General features: G+C 33.8%; 1 protein-coding gene across 1 annotated transcript; it reads right to left on the reverse strand.

Moving 5' to 3' along the window:
• Positions 1–7,717: 7,717 nt before the first annotated feature.
• LOC139081334 (olfactory receptor 52N5-like) lies at positions 7,718–8,683 on the reverse strand. The gene has a single exon (XM_070606826.1). It carries the CDS (start codon positions 8,681–8,683, stop codon positions 7,718–7,720), a length of 966 nt encoding a protein of 321 aa, XP_070462927.1.
• Between the last annotated feature and the right edge of the window lie 14,467 nt (positions 8,684–23,150).

Raw genomic sequence — 23,150 nt, forward strand, 5'->3', positions numbered from 1 at the left:
ATATTTTGGTGTTTTTTTCAAATACAAATTTCGATTTTCATTATAGGAAATATTATTTTAAAATTGTTTGAATAAATTCTCCCCTCACCTTAATACCTTTATCTTTTAATGTGAATCCTAAAAGTTAAGCTTTTGCCCTCCTGGACAGAATTCTATATCTCTTTACTTGTCCTTCATGTTTTACATTGTATTGCATGTTTCTTTCCTTTTTGTGAGATTTTGCAATTTTATTTTCCTTTTCTCAGTTATTTTTGCCATCATTCACCCTTTTCTGTCATAAAAGTTATTTTCTAAATGTCTGCTTGCTCCTTTTCCATAGAAATCCTTTCATTGTTTTAAGAGTGGAGTATATTGGCAGATATCTCTGAAAAATATTGATGCTGGAGATATTCTTCTAGAAAAATAATACGGATGGTGACATTATACAAATCCTGACTTGGCTTTAAAGTAATATACATTCATACTCCATATGCATATCAATATTCATATAATTACAGCAATTAAAATATTGTTTAATAGTTTTTAATTATTATAATCAAATCATAAACAAATCTTGGAAGATTTCCAGAATCATAGCAAGTAGTAATGATGTTAGAACAGAAAATTAGAGATATAACTGATTAACATTGAGCTTGTAAGTCATAGGGAAAAAAAGAAACTACACACACACATATTTAATGTATATGTTTAATTTTATAATATTAATATTACAACATATTTATATTATATAATATTTAATGTGTGGGTGTGTGATTTATATATATACATATATAAATGTATATTTTTATATATACATATACACGCGTGTACATGGCACACACATATATAAATAACACACAGTTAACAGATATTGTAATTGAGTTAAAATCTTCATTGTTTGTAACAGAGTACTTGGCAATTGAATTAAAATTCAAACTAGCTTGGAGTAAAGGAAGTAATCACCAAAAGAAGAAAGAAAACATACACATACACACACAGTATTTTTAAGAGGCTTTTTCTCTGACAAGGAATCAGGTGGAATAGATTTTCAAGATGGAGGCTTTTATTTTTCTCATGATTATCTTGTTTATGTTGCACGACTATAATTTGTACAAATACACATATTATTTACACCAAATTTAACACCCTTTTGAAAGGAAAGAAAGTATATATACTTTGTAAACCATAAACAGACAGATCACATAAGTGGCAAGGAAGAAAATGTTTCACAGTTTAGAAAGATCTGAAAATGTGCTCAAGACGTATTATTTTGAATAAATATTTTACCAAAGCGCAATATGCATGCAAACAAGAGCATACGTCATAAGTGTATAGCTTCATGGAATATCGCCAAGTGGATGCACCCTGTAATTACCATTCAGGTCACGAACAAAATCATTGGCAGCTTCTCAAAAATACCCTCCATTCCCTGTCCAATCATTACCTAGACTCTGATTCTCAAATTTAACATCATCCTCGTTTCTAACACCGTAAGTTATTTTTGCCTGCTTCTGAGATTTACATAAATGAAATCATACAATAAATATTATTTTGTCCCTTTCACTTGTCATTATATTTGAGTAGACCATAATTATTAATTATTTTATTGTGGTAAGATTGGTTTATAACATTAGATAAATTTCAGGTGTACATCATTATATTTCAATTTACGTGTAGATTACATCATGCCCAGCACCCAAATACTAATTATAACCCATGACCACACACATGTGCCTAATCATCCCTTTTACCCTCTCTTTACCCCCTTCCCCTCTGGTAACCACAAATCCAATCGCTGTCTCTACGTGATTGCTTGTTGTTGTTATTATCTTCTACTTGCAAGTGAGATCATATGGTATTTGACTTTCTCCCTCTGACTTATTTCACTTAGCATAATAACATAGAGGTCCAACTATGCTGTTACAAATGGCCAAATTTCATCATTTCTAATTTTGCTTAGCATAATACCTTCGAGGTCCATCCACAAAACAGCATTCCATCCCAAAACAGCAGAATATACATTCTCCTCGAGTGCACATGGATCTTTATCAAAGGTAGACAATATGTCGGGAAACAAGGCAAGCCTCAATCAATTTGAGAAGATTTAAATCATCCCAACCCTCTTTTCCAATGACAATACTATATTGCTAGAAATCAACCACAAGGAAAAAACTGGAAAATTCAGAAATATATGGAGACTAAACAACATGATATTGGAGAATCATTGGATCATTGAAGAAATCAAAGGGGAAATTAAGAAATACCTGGAGACAAACGAGAATGAAAATACAACATACCAACTCTTATGGGATGCAGCAAAATCAGTCATAAGAGGGAAATTAATAGCAATAGAGGTCCACCTCAACAAGCAAGAAAAATCTCAAATAAGTATTCTTAAAATGCACTTACAAGAGCTAGAAAAAGAAGAATAAACAAAGCCCAAAGTCAGCAGAAGGAGGGAAATTGTAAAAATCAGAGCAGAAATAAATGGAATACAGACTACAAAAACAGTAGAAAGAATTAGTGAAACTAAGAGCTGGTTCTTTGAGAAGATAAACAAAATTGAGAAACCTTTAGACAGACTCACCAAGAAAAAAGAGAGAAGGCTACAAATAAATAAAATTAGAAATGAACGAGTAGAAATTATGACAGTCTGCAGAAATAAAAAGGAGTATAAGAGAATGCTGTGAAAAAGTATATCTCCACAAATTCGATTACCTAGAAGAAATGGATGAATTCCTAGACTCATACAACCCCCCAAATCTGAACCAAGTAGAAATAGAGAATCTGAATACACTAAGTACAAATAAAGAGATTGAAAAGGTAATCAAAAACCTTCTGAAAAACAGAAGTCTGGGACCACATGGCTTCTCTGGAGACTTCTACCAAACATTCAAAGAAGATTTAATACCTATCTTTTTCAAAGTATTCTAAAAAATTGAGGAACATGTTACTCTTCCTAACACATTCTAAGAGGCCAAAATTACCCTGATACCAAAACCAGACCAGTGCAAAACAAAGTAGGAAAACCCCAGACCAATACTGCTGATGAACATAGATGCAAAAGTCATCAACAAAATATTGGCAAACCAAATACAGCAATACATTAAAAGGACCATAAGTAAAGATCAAGTGGGATTTATTCCAGCTCCACATGGATGGTTCAACATCTGCAAATCAGTCAATCAACAAACTACATTAAGAAAATGAGGAATAAGAATCACCTGATCATTTCAATAGATGCAGAGAAAGCATTTGACAAGATCTAACATCCATTTATGATAAAAACTCTCAATAAGATGGGTATAGAAGGAAATTACCTCAACAAAATAAAGACCATATATGACAAACCCACAGTCAACATACTACTTAACGGTAAAAAACTGAAAGCCATCCCTCTAAGTAAAGGAACAAGACAAGGGTGTACACTCTAGCCACTCCTATTCAACACAGTACTGGAGGTTTTGGTTAGAGCAATTAGGCAAGAAAAAGAAATAAAAGGAATCCAAGTAGTAAAGGATGAAGTCAAACTTTTGCTATTTTCCGATGACATGATTCTATATATATAGAAAGCCCTAAAGAATCCACCAGAAAACTTCTAGAAATAATCAACAACTACAGCAAAGTTTCAGGGTGCAAAATCTATTTTAAAAAATCAGCTGCATTCCTACACGTTAACAATGAATTCACAGAAAGAGCAATCAAGAATACAATCCAATTTACAATCACAACAAAAAGAATAAAATACCTAGGAATAAACTTAACCAAAGAGATGAAAGACTTATACACTGAAAATTAGAAAACATTGTCGAAAGAAATTGAAGAAGACATAAAGAAATGGAAAGATATTCCATGTTCATGAGTCAGAAGAATAAACATAAGTAAAATGTCCATACTACCTAAAGCAATCTACAAATTCAATGCAATCTGAGTTAGAATCACAATGACATTATTCACAGAAATAGAATAAAGAATCCAAAAATTTATATGGAATAACAAAAGACCCTTAATAACCAAAGCAATCTTGAGAAAAAAGAACAAAGCTGGAGGCATCACAATCCCTGACTTCAAAGTATACTATAAAGCTATAGTAATCAAAACACCATGTTACTGGCACAAAAGCAGATAAAGAGATCAATGGATCAGAACTGAAAGCCCAGAAATAAAACCACACATCCATGGGCAGTTAATGTTTGACAAAGGAGCCAATAACATACAATGGGGAAAGGAAAATCTCTTCAATAAATCGTGTTGGGACAATTGGACAGCCACATGCAAAAGAATGAAAGTAGACCATTGTCTTGCACCATACACAAAAATTGACTCTAAATGATTAAAGATTTGAATGTAACACCTGAAACCACAAAATTCCTAGAACAAACTATAGGCAGTACACTCTTTGACGTTTGTCTTAGCAACATCTTTTTGAATACCATGTCTACTTGGGCAAGGGAAACAAAAGAAAAAGTGAAAAATTGAACTGAATCAGACTAAAAAGCTTCTGCAAAGCAAAAGAAACCATGAACAAAATGGAAAGACAACCCACCAACAGGGAGAAAATATTTAAAAATCATTTATTAGACACTTGGTTGATCTCCAAGATATATAAAGAACTCATACAACTCAACAACAACAAAAAAACAAAAGCAACCCTTTCAAAAAATGGGCAGAGGATATGAACAAACATTTTTTTCCGAGGAAGATATACAGATGGCCAACAGACACATGAAATGATGCTCAACATCACTAATTATTAGGGATTTGCAAATCAAAACTGCAATGAGATATCACCTTACGCTGGTCAGAAGGGCTATAATAACCAAGACAAAAAACAATATATTTTGGAGAGGATGTGGAGAAAAGGGAACATTAATACACTGCTGGTGGGAATGCAAACTGGTGCAGCCACGTGGGAAAATAGTATGGAGATTTCTCAAATAATTAAAAATAGACATACTGTATGACCCAGATATCCCAGTATTGGGTATTTATCCAAAGAACTTGAAATCAGTGGTCCAAAGAGATTTATGAACCTCTATGTTCATTGTTGCATTATTCATAATAGCCAAAACGTGGCAGCCACCGAAGTGCTCTTCTTCAGATGAATGGATAAAGAAAATGTAGTATATATATACAATGGAATACTACTCAATCATAAAAAAGACAAATTTATCCCATTTGCAACAACATGGATGGACCTTGAGGGTATGATATTAAGCGATATAAGCCAGACAGAGAAAGACAAATACCGTGTGATTTCATTGATGTGTGGAAGATAACCAACACATGGATAAAGAGAACAGATTAGTGGTTATCACAGGGGAAGGGGGTAAAGGTCACATATGTATAGCAATGGGTAAAAATTACACTACTGGGGTGAGCATGATGAAGTGTATTCAGAAACTGATAAACAGTTATGTACACCCGAAATTATATGTTATAAACCATTATAATCCAAATAAAATTACTTGAAAAAAGATTAGTACTGATATCCACCAAAGGACATGTCCATGAATGTCCAAGGTATTGTTAATAATACCCCCAAATTGAAAACAATGTCCATCAATGAAACAATGAAAGAATCTTCATATATATATATTTATATATAAATAACGTTTACATATATAAATTTTAATAAAATATATATTACTTATATTTATTTACTATACTTTTATTTATTATATAACTTAAACAATGTAATACTCCACAGCATTGAAAAAGAATAAAGTGCTGCTATACAAAGCAGTATGGATGAATCTCACAAACTTACAGTTGAGTGAGAAATGCTAGGCATAAAAGAGTACATCCTCTGTTATCTCTGAGAAGTAAAGTATAAAAACAAGCACAAAGAAATCTATGATACCAAAGCCAAAATTGTGGTTGTCTTTGGGGGCCCTGGGAAAATCAGTGGGATGTTAGAAGGTTCTATAATTGGGTCTAAGTGCTAGTAACATAGGTATACTTAAGATTTGTGCACTGTACTCTATATAAGTTATACCTCAATTTAAAGAAGAGGAATAGAAGAAAGACCTCACAGAAATAGTTGATAAGTAATTCTCAAAATTGTTGGTCTTCTATTCAATTGAAGCCATTAAACTTTACCAAAACCCTAAAGAGCTTCACCTTATGTGGTTCATGTCTAGAAACATTAACTTTGTTCAAAATTAAATCAGAAATTTTGTTTATTAATTAATTTTAAAATAGCAGTAATAAATCTACTGTTACCATAAAACACAAGTTTTTGTGAAAAATTATTATATTTTAAAAACAAAAATAGAATAAAGTCATATTATTTTATATTTTACAAGTATTTTAATGCCTGACAATAGACAATGTCTAGATTCTCATATCTGCTTCTGAGTGCAACCTGCTGAAATGAATTGTTTTTTTTAACATTTATGAAGAAAATATGACCTCAGATAGATATATAGTTGCAAGGCGGGAGGAGTTGAGTCTTTCATAACTTTTTCAGTTAATTGTGGATATTCTTCTTTGATACTACAGCCAAAATTGACAACAAATAGTTTCCTAAAGGTTGGTTGCTATGTAGAATCTGAAACCATATCAATGGCCTTTTGGTACTCTGTTGCATTAAAACCCATTCCACTATCTTGTACTCGAGTTAGTTCTTAAACATTTATCATTTTGTAACATCAGACATTTGTCGTTTAGAAATATTGGTTCATTGAGTTATGCAGATCTTCCAAATCTTGACATAGTTTATTTTACAATAATAATCACCCATCATGTGGACTCTGGGAAACTCCTTGGTATGTTAGTAAGAGAATGAAACTGAAAAAGGAAAGTAATGCCTTAATATTACTATGAAACTTGTTTGTGACATCACAGATTTCCTGAAATGATCTTGAGGCCCTCACAGGTCCATGGACCACACTTCAAGTGTTCTGTTAGTTGTTCCAGAGATAATAGTGGAGGAAACTGGAGATAGATCATTGATGATCAATGAGCCAGGAAAGGGAGATTATTGAGCAGAGAGATTATATAGAGAGACCATATCCAAGACATTTTCACACATCTGGTAGTTGTGAGAATTACTTATGTAGTATCCATGACTATTCTTAGGAAGCGATTTTACTCAGTGGAGAAAATATCTGATATTAGTGAATAAGTGAGGAAAAATGATTTGATTTTTAGAAACAGCATAGGTATTTTGAGTTGTGTATTGCATTTATTATTTTGGAGGGCTAACCAGTATATTATATGTATTCTTTATTACTTGAGAAAATTGGTCTGCACAGCTTTTTCCAATATGATGTTTACTACACACTCTTCTTTTAAAATCCATGACTGCTGTTTTTACCTGTATACATACTATCAGCATAAGTGATAAACTGAATTTTAGCTTCAAAGACTACCCAGGCAGGAAAGTGTCCTGAAAAACCATTTTATTTCTTATCTACAGGGAAGATTACAAACATAGACAAGACACATAATGACTCTCTCACAGGGTTGAGAACACATTTTACTTGCATACACTAGAGGAAAGTTGCAGTGAGTTGATATCAATGACCTGATTAAAACTGATGATGAAGAAAAAGTAAGAGAAAGTCACTGGGATATAAATCCAGAATTAGTTCTAAATCTCCCAACTATAGTTTCAGAACATATAGTCTGGTGTAGATCATGGAAAATGTATGATACCATACCTGAGTGAAAGTATGCTGTCACATATGAATTTCTTCTTTATGTTTTGCATTCATCTTCCTTCTATCTAATTTCAGTTGTCCTGAACACTTGCACCTTTCCCACCATGCAAGAGATTTATGACACTGTCTCTGATCTGTTTTGTCTTTATCCCATAGACAATGGGATTCAAGGTTGGGGGAAGAAGAAGATAAAGATTAGCCACAATGATGTGAAGAGAAGGGGGAATGGTGTGTCCCCCAAAACGATGGGTAAAGAAAGTAAATAGTGCTGGAACATAGGTGATGATGATGGCAGATATATGGGCAGTGCAGGTGCTAAAGGCCTTCTGCCGAGCATCTGCTGATGAGAGGCTGACCACTGCCTGAAGGATCATAGTGTAAGATATGGATATACAGCAGATGTCAAACACTCCAAGCAGGAGGACAACAATCAGACCATAGATGACATTGACCTTGATGCTGGCACAGGATAACTTCACCACTGACATGTGGTCACAATATGTATGGGAGATAATATTGCTTTGGCAGAAGGGCAAATGCCTGGCCAAGATTGGGAAAGGAATCATGAGCAACATACCTCTCAGGAAGGTGGCAAGCCCAGCTTTGGCGATGATAGGGTTAGTGAGTATTGTAGCATAACGCAATGGGTAACAAATGGCCACATAGCGGTCCAGAGCCATGAGCATGAGCACACCAGACTCCACACCCGTGAACCCATGGACAAAGAACATCTGGACTAAGCAAGCATTGAAGTTAATTTCTTTGAGATTGAACCAGAAGATGCAGAGTGCATTGGGTAGAGTAGTGGTGCAGGTAAAGAGGTCAATGAGGGAGAGCATGGCCAGAAAGAAATACATTGGACGATGTAAGGACTCTTCACGATGAATGAGGTACACAAGGCCAAGGTTTCCTACAAGGGAGATGATATACATTGTGCAGAATGGGAGGGAGATCCATATATGTACTCTTTCCAGACCAGGAATTCCATTAAGAATAAAAAATTGGGGGGCCACATATGAATTATTTGAAACCAGCATAACTAATTCAATAGAGGGAATCTATTTTTCTGGATGTCTCTATCCTAAGAAGAAGGAATTAAGAAATAGAAATTTAATTCAGATCTTCCTTGAAAATTCAATTTTACACTTGCAATAAAATTAAATTTATATTAGTCCCAACAATTTTGCCTAAAATTGCCTATGAAAATAAATAATTCATTGAGTAATACTATATTACCTGTAATATTTTAAAAGCTTTATGAACAGTCTAAATGTAGTTCTTAAAGCCATAGTTACAAAGTTGTAATGCTTGTTATCATCAAATATAAGAAATTAATACATAGAGAGATCAAATAATGTTGAATGTCACAAAACTAGATTCAGGGACAGAAAGGATATTCATATATGACTCTAACATTCATGCAATCTCTGTTATCTGCATCCTGATTTGACAGAGTATATACCTTATGACAGCAAGTTATAATTTCATGAAGGATGGCCTGGAATTTGTTAATAACGTTAATTTCAAGTGGTAATACGTAACAGGGAGATTATGGTAATGCATACCAAATAAGATCTTATTCAAATTTCAATTCTTTTCATACCAGTTATATGACTTGGTTTGATTTACTTGACACTCAAAGCCTCAGTTGCTTATCTATAATACAAGGCTAATGATAATGAACAGTTCTGAAAAATAATCAGAAGTTTATTTAACTCCTAAGTTAGTATCCTGGTAGATTGTATATACTAATTTGAAATGCAAGTGGGGATGCCACATGGATATGAGATTCAATGATAGTGGTCATGAAGGTCTAACTATCGTGATTGTCCCTGAAAGAGAAAAATAAGAAATCTCCCTTTCTCAAATACCCTGTAATAAACCAATGTCATTGACGTCATCTATTTTTCTTTTCATGTCTTCTGTTTTTACATAATTTTTGTGGACCATATTCTCTGTAGTCTCCCTTTATTCTTTCTCCTGGAAATATTTCCACTCTCATGACCTGAAGTAGAGGCAACATGATGTTAATTTTCAGATAATTTTACAAGAAAGCTATGTCAAAATTGCTGAGTCCTCCTTCTAAATGCATCCTGGATGTTTTCATTTTAAATTTCCATGGGCAGTTTAAAGTCACCATGTCCAAGACTAAAGTCATCACTTCAACTTCTATCCCATGCCAGAATAAACTCCATTTCTGAGTTCTGTCTTTTGGAGAATGCTGTCATCATCTACCACATGATCTACCCACATCTTTGTCATCTTCTCAGGTATTCCTCTACCTCATATTGGGTATAATTCCTTTATAGCACAAAATGTCTTGGTTCTCTTACTCTATCCAGGTCACTTCAGCATATCTATTTACTCTATCTTCAGACAAGAAAAATTTCTATTTTTAACCCGGAAATATTTCTAATGTCAGGCCTTTTTTATTAATCATCCTTGTTACTGTCTTTTAAAGACCATCTACTTACATCACCTACAGGTTTGCTTTGTCCTTTGTATTTTTCAAACCAAATTGCCCAATAGCATAATTTTGAAGACATTGTAATACACTGCTCAAGAATATTCAATGCCTTTTCCTCAGTTTGAGGGTAGGACTCAATTTTATTGGCATGGCTTTCAATAAGGTAAAACTTAGGTCTTATCTTCTCTTTTCTCTTTTCTTTTCTCCCATTCCCTAAGCCTCCAAAAGCGTCTTGGTTTGGGCGATAAATTATATGACCACTGTATACTAGCATTTCATGATTAAATGTTGCTAGACTACTTGCCAAGCCTGAAATACTACATATACTTCAAGCCTATGTTGACTTTGCTTAATTTCTTTCCCATATTTGAAAATCTCTCTGTCATATATTTACCTTGAAAAGCCTTCTTTGAACCCTGAGATAGAATGCCACTTCTTTTACAGAGGATTGTGTATTCCAATGTCCAGGGTAAGCTATTGTCACTAAATTCCCTGAGCCAGGTACAGGATGTTTACTTTGCTTGCCCAAAACTATTAGTGATTAATTTCCAGTGAAATCAAGGTTTTTCTAGTTCAAACTTCATATCTGTTCCAGTAAATCAATTCCTTTATAAAGGCTTACTAACAGTGGATCAGTGATTTATTTCTCATTTATTCTTTTCTGTGTTTGCTTGTTTTCTCTGGAGGAATACAACGCTTCACGTTTTTAACTTGGGACCTCTGCACTTCCTGCTTCTTATAATTTCTGCTTGCTCAGCACTCTAGCCATCTTCCCAGTAAAGAGCAAGAGGATTGTATGGGATGATTCTACTTTCTCTTTCAAAGGGGAGGGTAATTTGGTTACAAGTCGCATTCAGACTTACCCTGAAACTCCCTTCACTTCCCTATTTTTGCTTGTATTTCTGGGAAAGTAAAAAGTAAACAGAATATCAGAGTGAATTAGAAGTACAATATAACAAAAGCACAAGAAGAAAAGTGCACCTCAAGATCTTGCTTCCATCTTGCATCAGCCTTTATCAGTGAAAGAGACAGAGCAACACAATGCACTACAAAAGGCGTACCACATCAAGATGTGCTGCACCATACCTCTTCATGTCAATCATAACTTCTCTTCCCTTCTTGATGTCAGCAGGTCCCATTACCTGATCCAGGTGTCTAAGCCTCCAGGATCTGATGGAAAGTACTCTGATTGATGCTATCATTGCAGCTTCTGCTGTTTCCTCATCCCACGTTGGGCAGCCATTTGACACAAAGCGCCTGGAGCATCCATTTGCCTCTGACTCTTTAAAACAAAAAACAGTCTCCTTTAGATTATCACTTAACCTCAGCTCCAGAAAAGTCAGGATGAATTAGGTACTGCTCAGAGTTTAGGAAGGCAAAGGAGGCTTCCTTTTTCTCATCTTTCTCACTTCCATGCTATGCTTCTCTAGGGATGGCCTAGGGTAGCATTTGTTTAGAGGAATTTAGGATCTGGGACATAGAATAAAATTATATCAGCCACCTGAAGAAGCTTCTCCCTGATCCTCTAAAGAGGAATGTCAGGAAAAAACTGGATCAAGAAAAGAGAGTTGTAGATTCTCTGAGACTATTTCAGCTTTTTTTGCTAGCATTATTCTTAAGTGTTTTTCCTGAAACGTCAAATCCAATTTCTTAGTGACACATAATGTCATAACTGAGACCAAATATTTCAAAAATGTAAATTACATTAAATGATTTCACTTGATAGGTTTTTAAAAATTCCATTAAGTATCCACTATGTGCCAGGCAACAAACCTTTCTGCACTTAGCATAAGGCCTTTCTCTGCCTCTTGTCCGGTTATTTTAGGTTCATCTTGTGTACAAAAATCCAATTTGCATACCAACACAAATATTTATCCACATCCCTTCAGAAAAAACAGCGGGAGTACTATTTGATTGTCTATATTTACTTATTTAAATATATTTACCTATTTGTTATTTAAATTAATGAATGAATTTCATTACATTCCTATAATGAGTCTACCAATTCAATATCATCATAGCCATTTTATCTAACCAAGATTCAGTATGTTAAATAGCTTGCGGAAAGATACCTAATTATGTGCTCTCTATGCAAAATGCTGATGAAACACATCCTCTTCTCTCTTAAGTCAAACCAAGTCCTCTACTTGAAAGTTACCTTTCTCCCTTTCTGCTACTCTCATATTTTCTCCATTTTTCATGATGATGATAGCCTGGGGAACTGTGTGAGAACTATTTGTAGATTTATCCTATTCCTTTACTCACCTGTGCGCTGGTTTAATATACAGACTGAATATTCCACCTATTTGACCCCTATTTGAATGAGGACAGCACCTAGATTAAAAAAGAAGTGAATTGGAGTTAGATTGGCAGACTGCAAGTTGTCAGACTGAACTGAAGAAAGGAAAGGGGGTGCAGAAGGGTAAGCTAGTGACTTCTGTGGAAAAGGATCTATCTGTTTATCTTTCCTTGATCTAAGGCATCATAGGGTTATTATTATCTAATTCTCTGTCTCTGTCATTATACCACATATTTATAAAAATGAATAAATATAAAGAGAAGAATTCTCTATACTCTAAAGGAGGTTTTGAGAGCATCCAGCTTCTCTCTTGCCCAAATAAGAGTACATATCCCTTCCTAGTACCATCTCTGCTTTGAATGTGGAATGACCATGTTCTTAGTTCTTCCCAGAATAACAAATCACCGACAACACCATCTGTACAGCAAGGCCCTTGATTTCTGTGATGATTTGTGTTGATTTCTGTGACACAGGCAGACTGGAACAAGACTAGGCTTTGTCATAAAATAAGCCCAGGACTGAAATAGGTGGAAGGCATTATCTTACCCAAAACGCAGCTCCAGACAAGAAGGGATGTGTAAGTTGCTCATGCCAGGGAGAGGATCCAGGAATGTATATGATGGCAGCACCCTGGTTTCATCTTATAGATCTTAGATCAGAAGTGCTTAGTTTAGCTGACTTCCCTCAGGAAACAGGCATAATCTCATATTCTCAGGACACCCAAGTCTCACTGTGAAACAGGGCTTAAGCACCCCGAGAGACCACAGAGCCCTAAGTGAAAACATAATGCAAAGCTTCATATATTCGGAAAAAAATAACACTCACAACCATAGCTGGTCCACAAACTAGGGCAGTCCAGGAAGTAATTCTCATAGTACAGGTAGCCCACCGTTAGGATTAGAAGTTGGAAATTCTTAACTAAGGCAATTAAAATTCAAACAAAATGTACACGTGTGTGTGATTTTATAATGTGTTTTTTTTGGTTAATCTGAATTCTAAAAGATTATTCTCATTAATTTAAAAAGAAAAATGTAGCAATAAAAACATTTTTTAAATAACACAAACTTCTGACACTAAAAAATGACTACTATTAAGATTTTGTGTATCATTATTTGCAGTTATATGTAATGAAAAAAATCAGGACCATAGTTTGCAGGCTGCATATTTCCTTCATTGATGCTTCTTTTTACATTTACATACAATGGAATATTATTCGGCCGTGAGAAAGAAGGAACTCTTGCCCTTTGTGACAATGAAGATGGACCCTGAGGGTATTATGTTATGTGAAATAGGTCAGATAGGGAAAGAGAAATACTGTGTGATATCTCTTATATTGTAATATAAAAAAGCCAAACTAATAAAAAGTGAGATGAGAATGAAGGTTACCAGAGACCACAGGGTGGGGAAATTGGACATATGTTCTTTAGAGGTACAAACTTGAAACTATTAGATAAATAAATCCTTGAGATTTAACGCACAGCATAGTTATTATAGACAGACAGCAATACTATATTATAAACTTAAAAGCTGTAAAGAGACTAGATCTTAATTGATCCCACCATAAAAAGAAATGGTAATTATGTGACTTAATAGAGACGTTAGCTATGGTGGTAATCAAAATGCAGTATATGAATGCCTCAAATCAATACAGATAGTATTCCATAAACATATACATGTTATGTGTCATTTGTGTCTCATAAAAATAAGTTTTTAAAAAAGGACAAATAAATCTTCAGTGACTTACACAATAATTTAAATGAATTTATTTAAATCACTTTCATTAGTTATTTATACAAGACAATGCCTATTGAGAAAATGGAAATAAAGAAACAGTTATGAGTTAAAATAAAGGAGAGTTCTGTATTCCTTCTGGCATTAAAAAGTAACAAATTGCAAAAAGACACATAACCACAAAGTACAGTTAAGAAGAGTAGTAAAGGGAGGTGATTAGCAGTGAATGAAGGATGTCAACAAATTCTCAGAAGAAATAAGATAAGATGGTTTTAATGAAAGAAAGATGAAATCAACAGAGTGAAAAGGCAAGCTACAGAATGTGAGATGATATTTGCAAACCATAATCTTATAAAGGTTAATATCCAAAATATATAAGGAACTCCTACAAGTCAATTGCCAAAAAAACTAAGCCAATTAAAAAATTAGCTGAGGACTTTTATAGACATTTTACAAAGATGGCGTACAAATGGTCATCAGATATATGATAAGATATTCAACATTACTAATCATGAGCAAATGCAAACCAAACCATAATTAGATGTCACCTGACATCTATCAGGATGGCTATTATTGAAAAAAAGAAAGCAAGACAACAAGTGTTGACAAGAATGTGGAGAAATTGGAACACTTGTACGCTGTTGATGGGAATACAAAAAGTTGCAGCAACTATGAAAAACAACATAGAGGTTCCTCAAAAATTTTTAAATAGAACTACACATGATCCAGAAATCCCATTTCTTGGTATTTGTTCAAAAGAATTGAAATCGGGATCTTTAGGAGATATCTGCACTTCCATGTTCATTCCAGCATTATTCATAAGAAAGAAAGTATATAGCAATCTTTCTCAGAATACACTCTCAAGAGGAGCTGCAAAGATCTTTGGAATTTATCTACTTAAACCACCCTCAAGAGAGGTTGTGGCAATAATCTTAAGAGTTTCTGGTAACGGTAATAAAGAGAAAACAGATGAACACAATTGTAATAATTGAAAGTTGGCCTACAAGAAACTGTCTCTATCTTCAATCTCCTTCTTCCTGAGCTGTGGATATTCTTTTTTCCCTTTCCTAGACTGAATCCACTAACTCTTGAATCTCATATATAAGCATATTTTTGCTTTATTCTCTCATTTTTCTGGAGTGCATCTTCACAGATCTTTCTAAGAAAACTGGTTATGCAGATATACTCTCTTCATTTTTGTCATATCCGAGATAACTTTACTGTTCATATATTTGACCATTGGGTTGAGTACAGAATTGTAGTTTAATAATTATTTCTTTTCGTAAGTAAAAATACTGCTTCATTATCTTTTAGCATCAATATTTGCTATTAGGTAGTCTTTTCATTTCTGTAAATGTGACTTGATATTTTTGAAATTGTGATGTTTGTTTTCTACTCGAAAATTTGGGGAGTCTTTTCATTATCTTTATGTTCTTTAATTTCACCGTAGTGTGTCCAGGTTTGAATCTTTTGTAAACACTTTTATGGATATTTTGGAGTTTCTTGATATTCCCTAAAATACAAATTTTGAATTTTGTTATAAGAAATATTATTTTACAGTTGTTTGGATAAATTCTCCTTTTGTCTTAACACTTTTCTCTCTCAATGTAAATCCTAAAAGTAAATCCAGACTTTTGCCCTCTGGGAAAGAAGTTCTATATCTCTTTACTTTTCTATCATGTTCTACATTGTCTTGACTTTTTCTTTCCTTTCTGTAAGATTTTGCAAATTTATTTTCCTTTCCTTGGATATTTTTGACATCATTCATTTTTTTTCTGTTATTTTCTAATTGTCAACTTTGTCTTTTTCCATAGAAATCCTTTCGTTGTTTTATGAATGGTCTATGTTATCTGATATCTCTGAAAAATATTAATGCTATAAACATCCATCTGAAAAAATAATAAGGATGGTGATGTTACACCAACAAAGAAGGAGATATAGTCCTGACTTGGTTGTAAAGGAATATATATCCATACTCAATATTCATATCAATATTCACACAATTATAGTAACTCAAAGAATGTTTATTAGTTTTCAATTACTATAATCAAATTATAAATAAATCCTAGAAAATTTCCAGAATCATAACAAGTAGTAAATATTTTAAGAACAGAAAATTAATGACATAACTGATTAACACTGGGTTTGGAAGTGGTAGGGAGAAAAGAAAACTACACACACAAACAAATGTTTAATATGTATGTTTAATTTATAATATTATTACATTTTAATATAATATGTAATATTTAATACATGGCTTGTGCTTTTTATATATGTGTGTATACAAATATATACACATATATTCATACATACGTACATATATATGTGTATACACTACACACACACATATATAAAAAAACACGCAAGTGACAAATATTATAATTAAGTTAAAATCCTTGTCTGTAACAGAGTAGTTGGTAATTCAGTTAAAGTTCAAACATGCTTTGGAGTAAAACAATTAATCACAATAAAGAACAGAAAAAACATACACATACACACAAAATATATATAAATATAATTTTTTTAAAGATTGACACCTGAGCTAAAAACTGTTGCCACTCTTTTATTTTTTCTGCTTTTTCTCCCCAAATCCCCCCAGTACATAGTTGTATGTATTTTTTTTTAGTTGTGGGTGCTTCTAGTTGTGGCATGTTGGACGCCACCTCAGCATGGCCTGACTAGCCGTGCCATGTCCCCACCCAGGAATGGAACCAGTGAAACCCTAGGCTGCTGAAGCAGAGCACGCGAACTTAACCACTCAGCCACGGGGCTGGCCCCACAAAATATTTTTAAGAGGCTATTTCTGTCAAGGAAGTAAGTGGAAGAGATTTTCAAGGTGAAGGTTTTGATTTTCTTTTTTTTTTTGAGGAAGATTAGCCTTGAGGTAACTGTTGCCAATCCTCCTCTTATTGCTGAGGAAGACTGGCCCTGAGCTAACATCCGAGCCCATCTTCCTCTACTTTATATGTGGGACGCCTACCACAGCATGGCGTGCCAAGCAGTGCCATGTCCACATCCGGGATCCCGGCCGGTGAACCCCAGGCCGCCGAAGGGGGACGTGCAAACTTAACCACTGCGCCACCAGACCGGCCTGGGTTTTGATTTTTTAAATGAGTATCTTGTCTGTGTTGTTTGATTATAATTTACACAAATGCACATATTATTTACACTAAATGTAACATACTTCTAAAAGAAAAGAAAGTATATGCACTTTGTAAGCCATAGACAGATAGCATAGAAGTCAAAGAAGAAAATGTTTCACAGTTTAGGTAAGTCATAGAGTGTGCTTAAGACATATTATTTCAAATGAATATTTTACTGAAGTGTAATATGCATGCAATTAATGCATCATAAGTGTACAGCTTTATGAAATATTGCCAAGTGGACACACTCTGTAATTATCATTCAGGTCAAGAATTAAATCATTGACAGCACCTCTGAAGCTCCTCTCGTGCCCTGTACAATCATTACCTGGACTCTCATTCTCAAAGTTAAACATCATCCTAACTTCTAACACCATAAATTAGTAGTTAGTTTTGTCTGCTTATGAGCCTTCTGTAAATGAAATTATACAATACATATTATTTTGTCTCTTTCACTTGACATTATATTTAAATAGACCACAAGTATTTACTTATTCAGTTTGATGGTGATGGACATGGCTTCTGGGTATTGTGAATACACTGAAATGTACATCTTTTACAAGTTTTCTGGTGAACACATGTATGCATTGCTGGATATATGGCCTACAAACTTGAGAAAGAAAGTAGGAGATACGAACTTGGTAAAGAAGAAGAAACACCAAATGGTTTTGGAAATTGAAGGCCAAGATAAATAAATTAGCACAGAGACTGATCACCATGGCTCATGTTTTGCCAGGGATCTAAAATCTAAAACAAAATTGACTTCAGTCGTAGTGACCCAGCCACCATGACACAAGGTTGTGTAGATTGTCATTCAGGAGAGAAATATCTGTCTATGAAGATTAAATGCATTGAACTTGGTAGTCCCCTATGAGGAAAGAGGCTTTGAAGAACAGGGAATTTCAAAAGAGAGGATCTTTGTCTACATGAGCGGAGTGACACTCTTTCAAAATAGGTAGAAGAATTAAAGTCACATAAAAATATTTCCTATAGCCAGATATCTGCTTTCATTTGGATGGTTTCATATTGACTTGGTGATCTCAACATGGCAAAAAGTGACCTTTCTGCTACCCTCATATTTTCATTTTTCATGATGATGATAGCCTGCTATTTTTATTTTGGCTAGTTATGTTATTATTACTGAATTGAAAATATTTAATATGTATTATGAATAAACGTCATTATTAGGATTTTTTTCCAAGGTTTTTTTTTCAGGTTCTAATTTGACCTTTTTTTTTCCTGCTTTATCTCCCCAACTCCCCCCGACACATAGTTGTATATCTTAGTTGCAGGTCCTTCTAGTTGTGGCATTGACTTCTTATATTTATATTATTAATAGTGTCTTTCAAAGAGGAGTTTTTAATTTTGATGATATGCATCTTATCAAATTTTCGTGTTTTATACTTTGTTTCTTTGTTAAGAAATATTGCCTAGCCCAAGTTCATTAAGATATCTCAAGTCTTTGCCTAGAGCTTCTGTAATTTTAGCTTCTAGTTTAATTATGTGCTCCATGTTGAGGTAATTTTTGTGTATGCAGTAAGGTAAGGGCAATGATTCATTTGTCCCTAAGGACACACCAGCACCCCTTGGAAAAATTATTCATCCCATTATATATTTTGATCCCTTTGTTGAAAATTGATTGACCGTATACGTATGAATCTATTTCTTGATTCTCTTTTCGATTTCATTTATTTTTATTTCTATCCTTAGATTATCACTACAGTACCATGATTACTATTGCCTCATACATCTTTAAATTAGTTAGTGTAAGCCCTCTATGTTTATTCCTTCTTTTTAAAGATTACTTCATATTTTCTTCATCCTTTCCATTGCCATAGATCTTTTAGATGAACTTGTTATATCTACAACAGTATTTCTTGGATTTTTATGAGGATGACATTGAACTTATAGATGAATTTGAGAAAAATGGGTGTTTTAACACCCTCAAGTCTTCTAGTCCTTGAAAATATTAAATTTATTTCTTTAGATCTTCTTTTACATCTCTTAGTAACTTTCTGTAGTGCAGTGTAAAGATCTTGCAAATGTTTTACTAAATGAATACCTGTTTTATCAATTCTAAGCCTATAAATCACATTGATTTTTTAGACTTTCAATTTCGTATGGTCTATGGTTGTTAAATAAAAACAAAGTTAGTTTGAGTCTTATTATTTGCTTCACGTATTTTGTGTTTTATTCAACCTTCTTTTTTTCTAAATTATAAGGAAAATTTCAGACAACTGATTTTAAATATTATAATAAGTATTTAAATCTGCTAATTTCTCTCTAAGCAATGCTTTTCTGTTTCCCTCAAATTTTGATAGGCTGAAGTATGCTTGCTAGTTTTCCTTAGGAGTTTTTCTTTGACCCATATTTATTCAGATGCTTAATTTCACAAATCTTAGAAGCGTTTGGTATTTTATTGTTATTGATTACTAATTTAATTATTTTTAGTTAAAGAACCTATTCTCTATGATTCCTACACTTTTAAATTTATTCTCCCTTGTTTTATGAACCATATGCATTTGAAAAGAATGTGTATTCTGCTGTTTTGGGCATAAAAACAAGCAGGAACTGACCATCACCTCTGTCTGTCTTTCACCACGTTTATCCATGACGACCTTCACAGAGCAATGGCTGCTGCTTCACTTCTACCTTCCAAATCTCATGAAAATTCCTTTTTTGGCCAACACTAACCCAAAAACATGGAAGAAGAAGATTCTTGGAAGTGTCATTTCATCTTCACCAATTTGACAATGTGCAAATCACCACTGGGTTATTTTCTCTGCTAACAAAACAAATAGGGTTAAAAAGTCATTTCCCCATGGGGAAGAACTCAAGTTGTAATTATTTCTTACCAAAAGACAGGGTTGTGTGATTATGAAGTCATAAGGAAAAGAAGAGAAAGGATTCATTTTTAGACTCATATGAGTGTACATCCAAGAAACTGACTGAAAAGAATATGTCTTCTTCAGGAAAAGATCTTTTGTAAAGGCTTTCTGCATTTGTTACTACCTTGATAGAAATTTAGTTTAATTTTTCTCCATATATTGATATTTTATTTAAATTGTGAGTTAAAATGTTTGCATTGCTTGTTTATATTTTATAAAGAGAATTCTTATGAGAGTAACGATTTTCTATCTCTGACTCTCTATAAGGTGTTTTTATTCTACGTTTGCATTTCAATTTTTGAGAGCATAATTTTACAAAGTAGAAATGCACAATTAATTTGACAAGGTAGATGAAATAGACAAATTCTTTGAAATATACAGTTACCAAAACTGACAGAAGATAGAAAAAAATCTAAAGAAGACTATATCTATTAGAGAAATAGAGTCTATAATTTAATCCTTTCCATAAAAAAAATCTTTCAGCCCAGGTGAAATGGTCAATCTTTCAAAATATTCAAATATGAAAGAAACTCTTTCAGGGAATAGAGAAACATGTAACACTTCCAAACTTGTTTAATGAATCTTCACAACCTCAATACCAAAATCTTACAAAGACAATATAAGAAAGAAAATTTATAGGCCAATGTATCTTATAAATGCAGATGTAAAAACTCTCAAACAAAATATTGTTACTGAGAATTGAATCTATTAATACATGAAAAAAGGCAATAACTCACAACCAATTGGAGTTGATCCCAGAAACACAAGGTTAAATTAACATTTAAGCCTCAATCAATGTTGTTTTTGATATTAACAGAATAAAAGAGAGAAGCCATATGATCATCTTTAGATGAATTATCTCATTTAAAACTTGAAACATTGGGGCTGGCCCCGTGGCCGAGTGGTTAAGTTCGCGCGCTCCGCTGCAGGTGGCCCAGTGTTTCGTTAGTTTGAATCCTGGGCGCGGACATGGCACTGCTCATCAGACCACGCTGAGGCAGCGTCCCACATGCCACAACTAGAAGAACCCACAACGAAGAATACACAACTATGTACCGGGGGGCTTTGGGGAGAAAAAGGAAAAAAAAAAAAAAAAAAAAAAACTTGAAACATTGCTTTGAGCTAGATATTATTGTTACAATCTTATAGAGATTAAAATGATGTAGTACCAATAGAAGTCTGGAGATGATAACAAAGCAACACAATTCATACAGCTGCTTAATGGTATAGGAGGACTCAAGTTCAGGTCTATTATTCACCAAGGACGGTTGTTCACAACTACATTGTACTGACTATTATGCAACAGCTTTCTGCCTGCTGTTATGTTCTAACTAATACTGAACCCTAGTATCAATCCCTCAAGTTATGGTCTTAGGAATCTCATCAGGAAACTTTTGGCTACCAGAGACTCTCTAGGTAATTTGACATGTGTTTGGCAGTAAGTGAGGCCAAGCTTGACTCAGGGAGACTTTCTCAAAGAAAGTAATGTTAACATAAATTTCTGAGCCCTGTCATATCCATTTTATCTCATTTACCTAATACTAAACTTGTTTTCAGTTATATGGTAGGAAAAAGCAAAAAACCTTCTAATTTCCTCTTATCAATTGGAACTTTTGTGCATTTCTTCCCTTCAATAAACCCATCCATGAACATAGAGGAATGGTCTTTTTTTTTTTTTTTTTTTTTAAGATTGGCCCTGAGCTATCATCTGTTGCCAATCTTCACCATTTTTTTTCTCCCCAAAGTCCCAGTACATACTTGTATATCCTAGTTTCAGGTAATTCTAGTTCTTCTATGTGGGATGCCACCACAGCATGGCTTGATGACTGGTTCATAGGTACATGCCCAGAATCTGAACAGGTGAACCCCTGGCTGCAGAAGTGAAATGTGCAAACTTAACACTCGGCCACAGGGCTAGCCCCAGAAATGGTCTTTACTAGACGTCTTGGCATGTATGTCACACACTCCCAAATAATGTACACATTATAAACACACATAGATAAGCAGAATTTGTTAACCTTTCACACCCATGATTATTTATATCTTAATAATATAATATCTGTATAATATTTATAAGCATGCGTGTTTGATTAATATAGTTTTTAATTAGGAAAACAGACAGCTACTAAAAAGATTTTAAACAAGTGTGTTTTCACTCAAAGTTTTTCTACTTGAGGAACCCTAAAAGAGCTTAAGACTTGGAGCATGTCTGTCATCTGATAATTTATTATTTATTTTATTTAAATGTTATTATGCCTAATAATATTAATATTATAGCAGCATATTTCAAGAAGTCTTGCCTCTAGGCTTTTCATTTATTGTAATGGTCTGTTTTGGAATGAAGCTATAACTCACCAAATTTCTAATAATTAAAGATTCTCATTTTGGGCCGAAGCTCTGCAGTATGGAGCTTGTTTGTTTTGTTTTATGTGCCTTGGTGAGTGGGTTTGTTCACTACAATAGAAAAATCTAGATTTGCTAGGTTTATGCCAATTGTAGCTAGCTGTTCTAGAAGAAAGATGTACCATTACACTAGATTTCTTCATACTATTTTCACCTTCCAATAGCCTGCACTCACTTCTACAAACCGAAAGGATGACATTAAATTGTGGTCATTATGTTCTGGCTTCCTTCTCCAAAATCCCTTCACTGCTGGGAGAATTTCAATCCAGTGTTTTATGTTTCCTTAGATTTGACCAAATTTTGTTAAATGGAATTACAACTTAAAAGAATTCTGTGTTTCTACCAAGGTAGAGGGGATCAAGAGTGAAGAAATGATGCATTTTACAGTGCAATGTTTCAAATGAGCATACAACCAGGCTTTATTGTATAAAATATATTTTGATGAGTCTCTAGCAAGGAACATTATGAAATTGTTTACTCAATATTTTTGAGGAAGATTTTAGATCCTTACAAGCCAAATAGATAAAGCTATGATAAAAATTATGAGGCTAGAATTAAAGCACTCAAGGAAGT

This window comes from Equus przewalskii, unplaced genomic scaffold, assembly GCF_037783145.1.
Source record: "Equus przewalskii isolate Varuska unplaced genomic scaffold, EquPr2 contig_6335, whole genome shotgun sequence".
Lineage (NCBI taxonomy): Eukaryota > Metazoa > Chordata > Mammalia > Perissodactyla > Equidae > Equus > Equus przewalskii.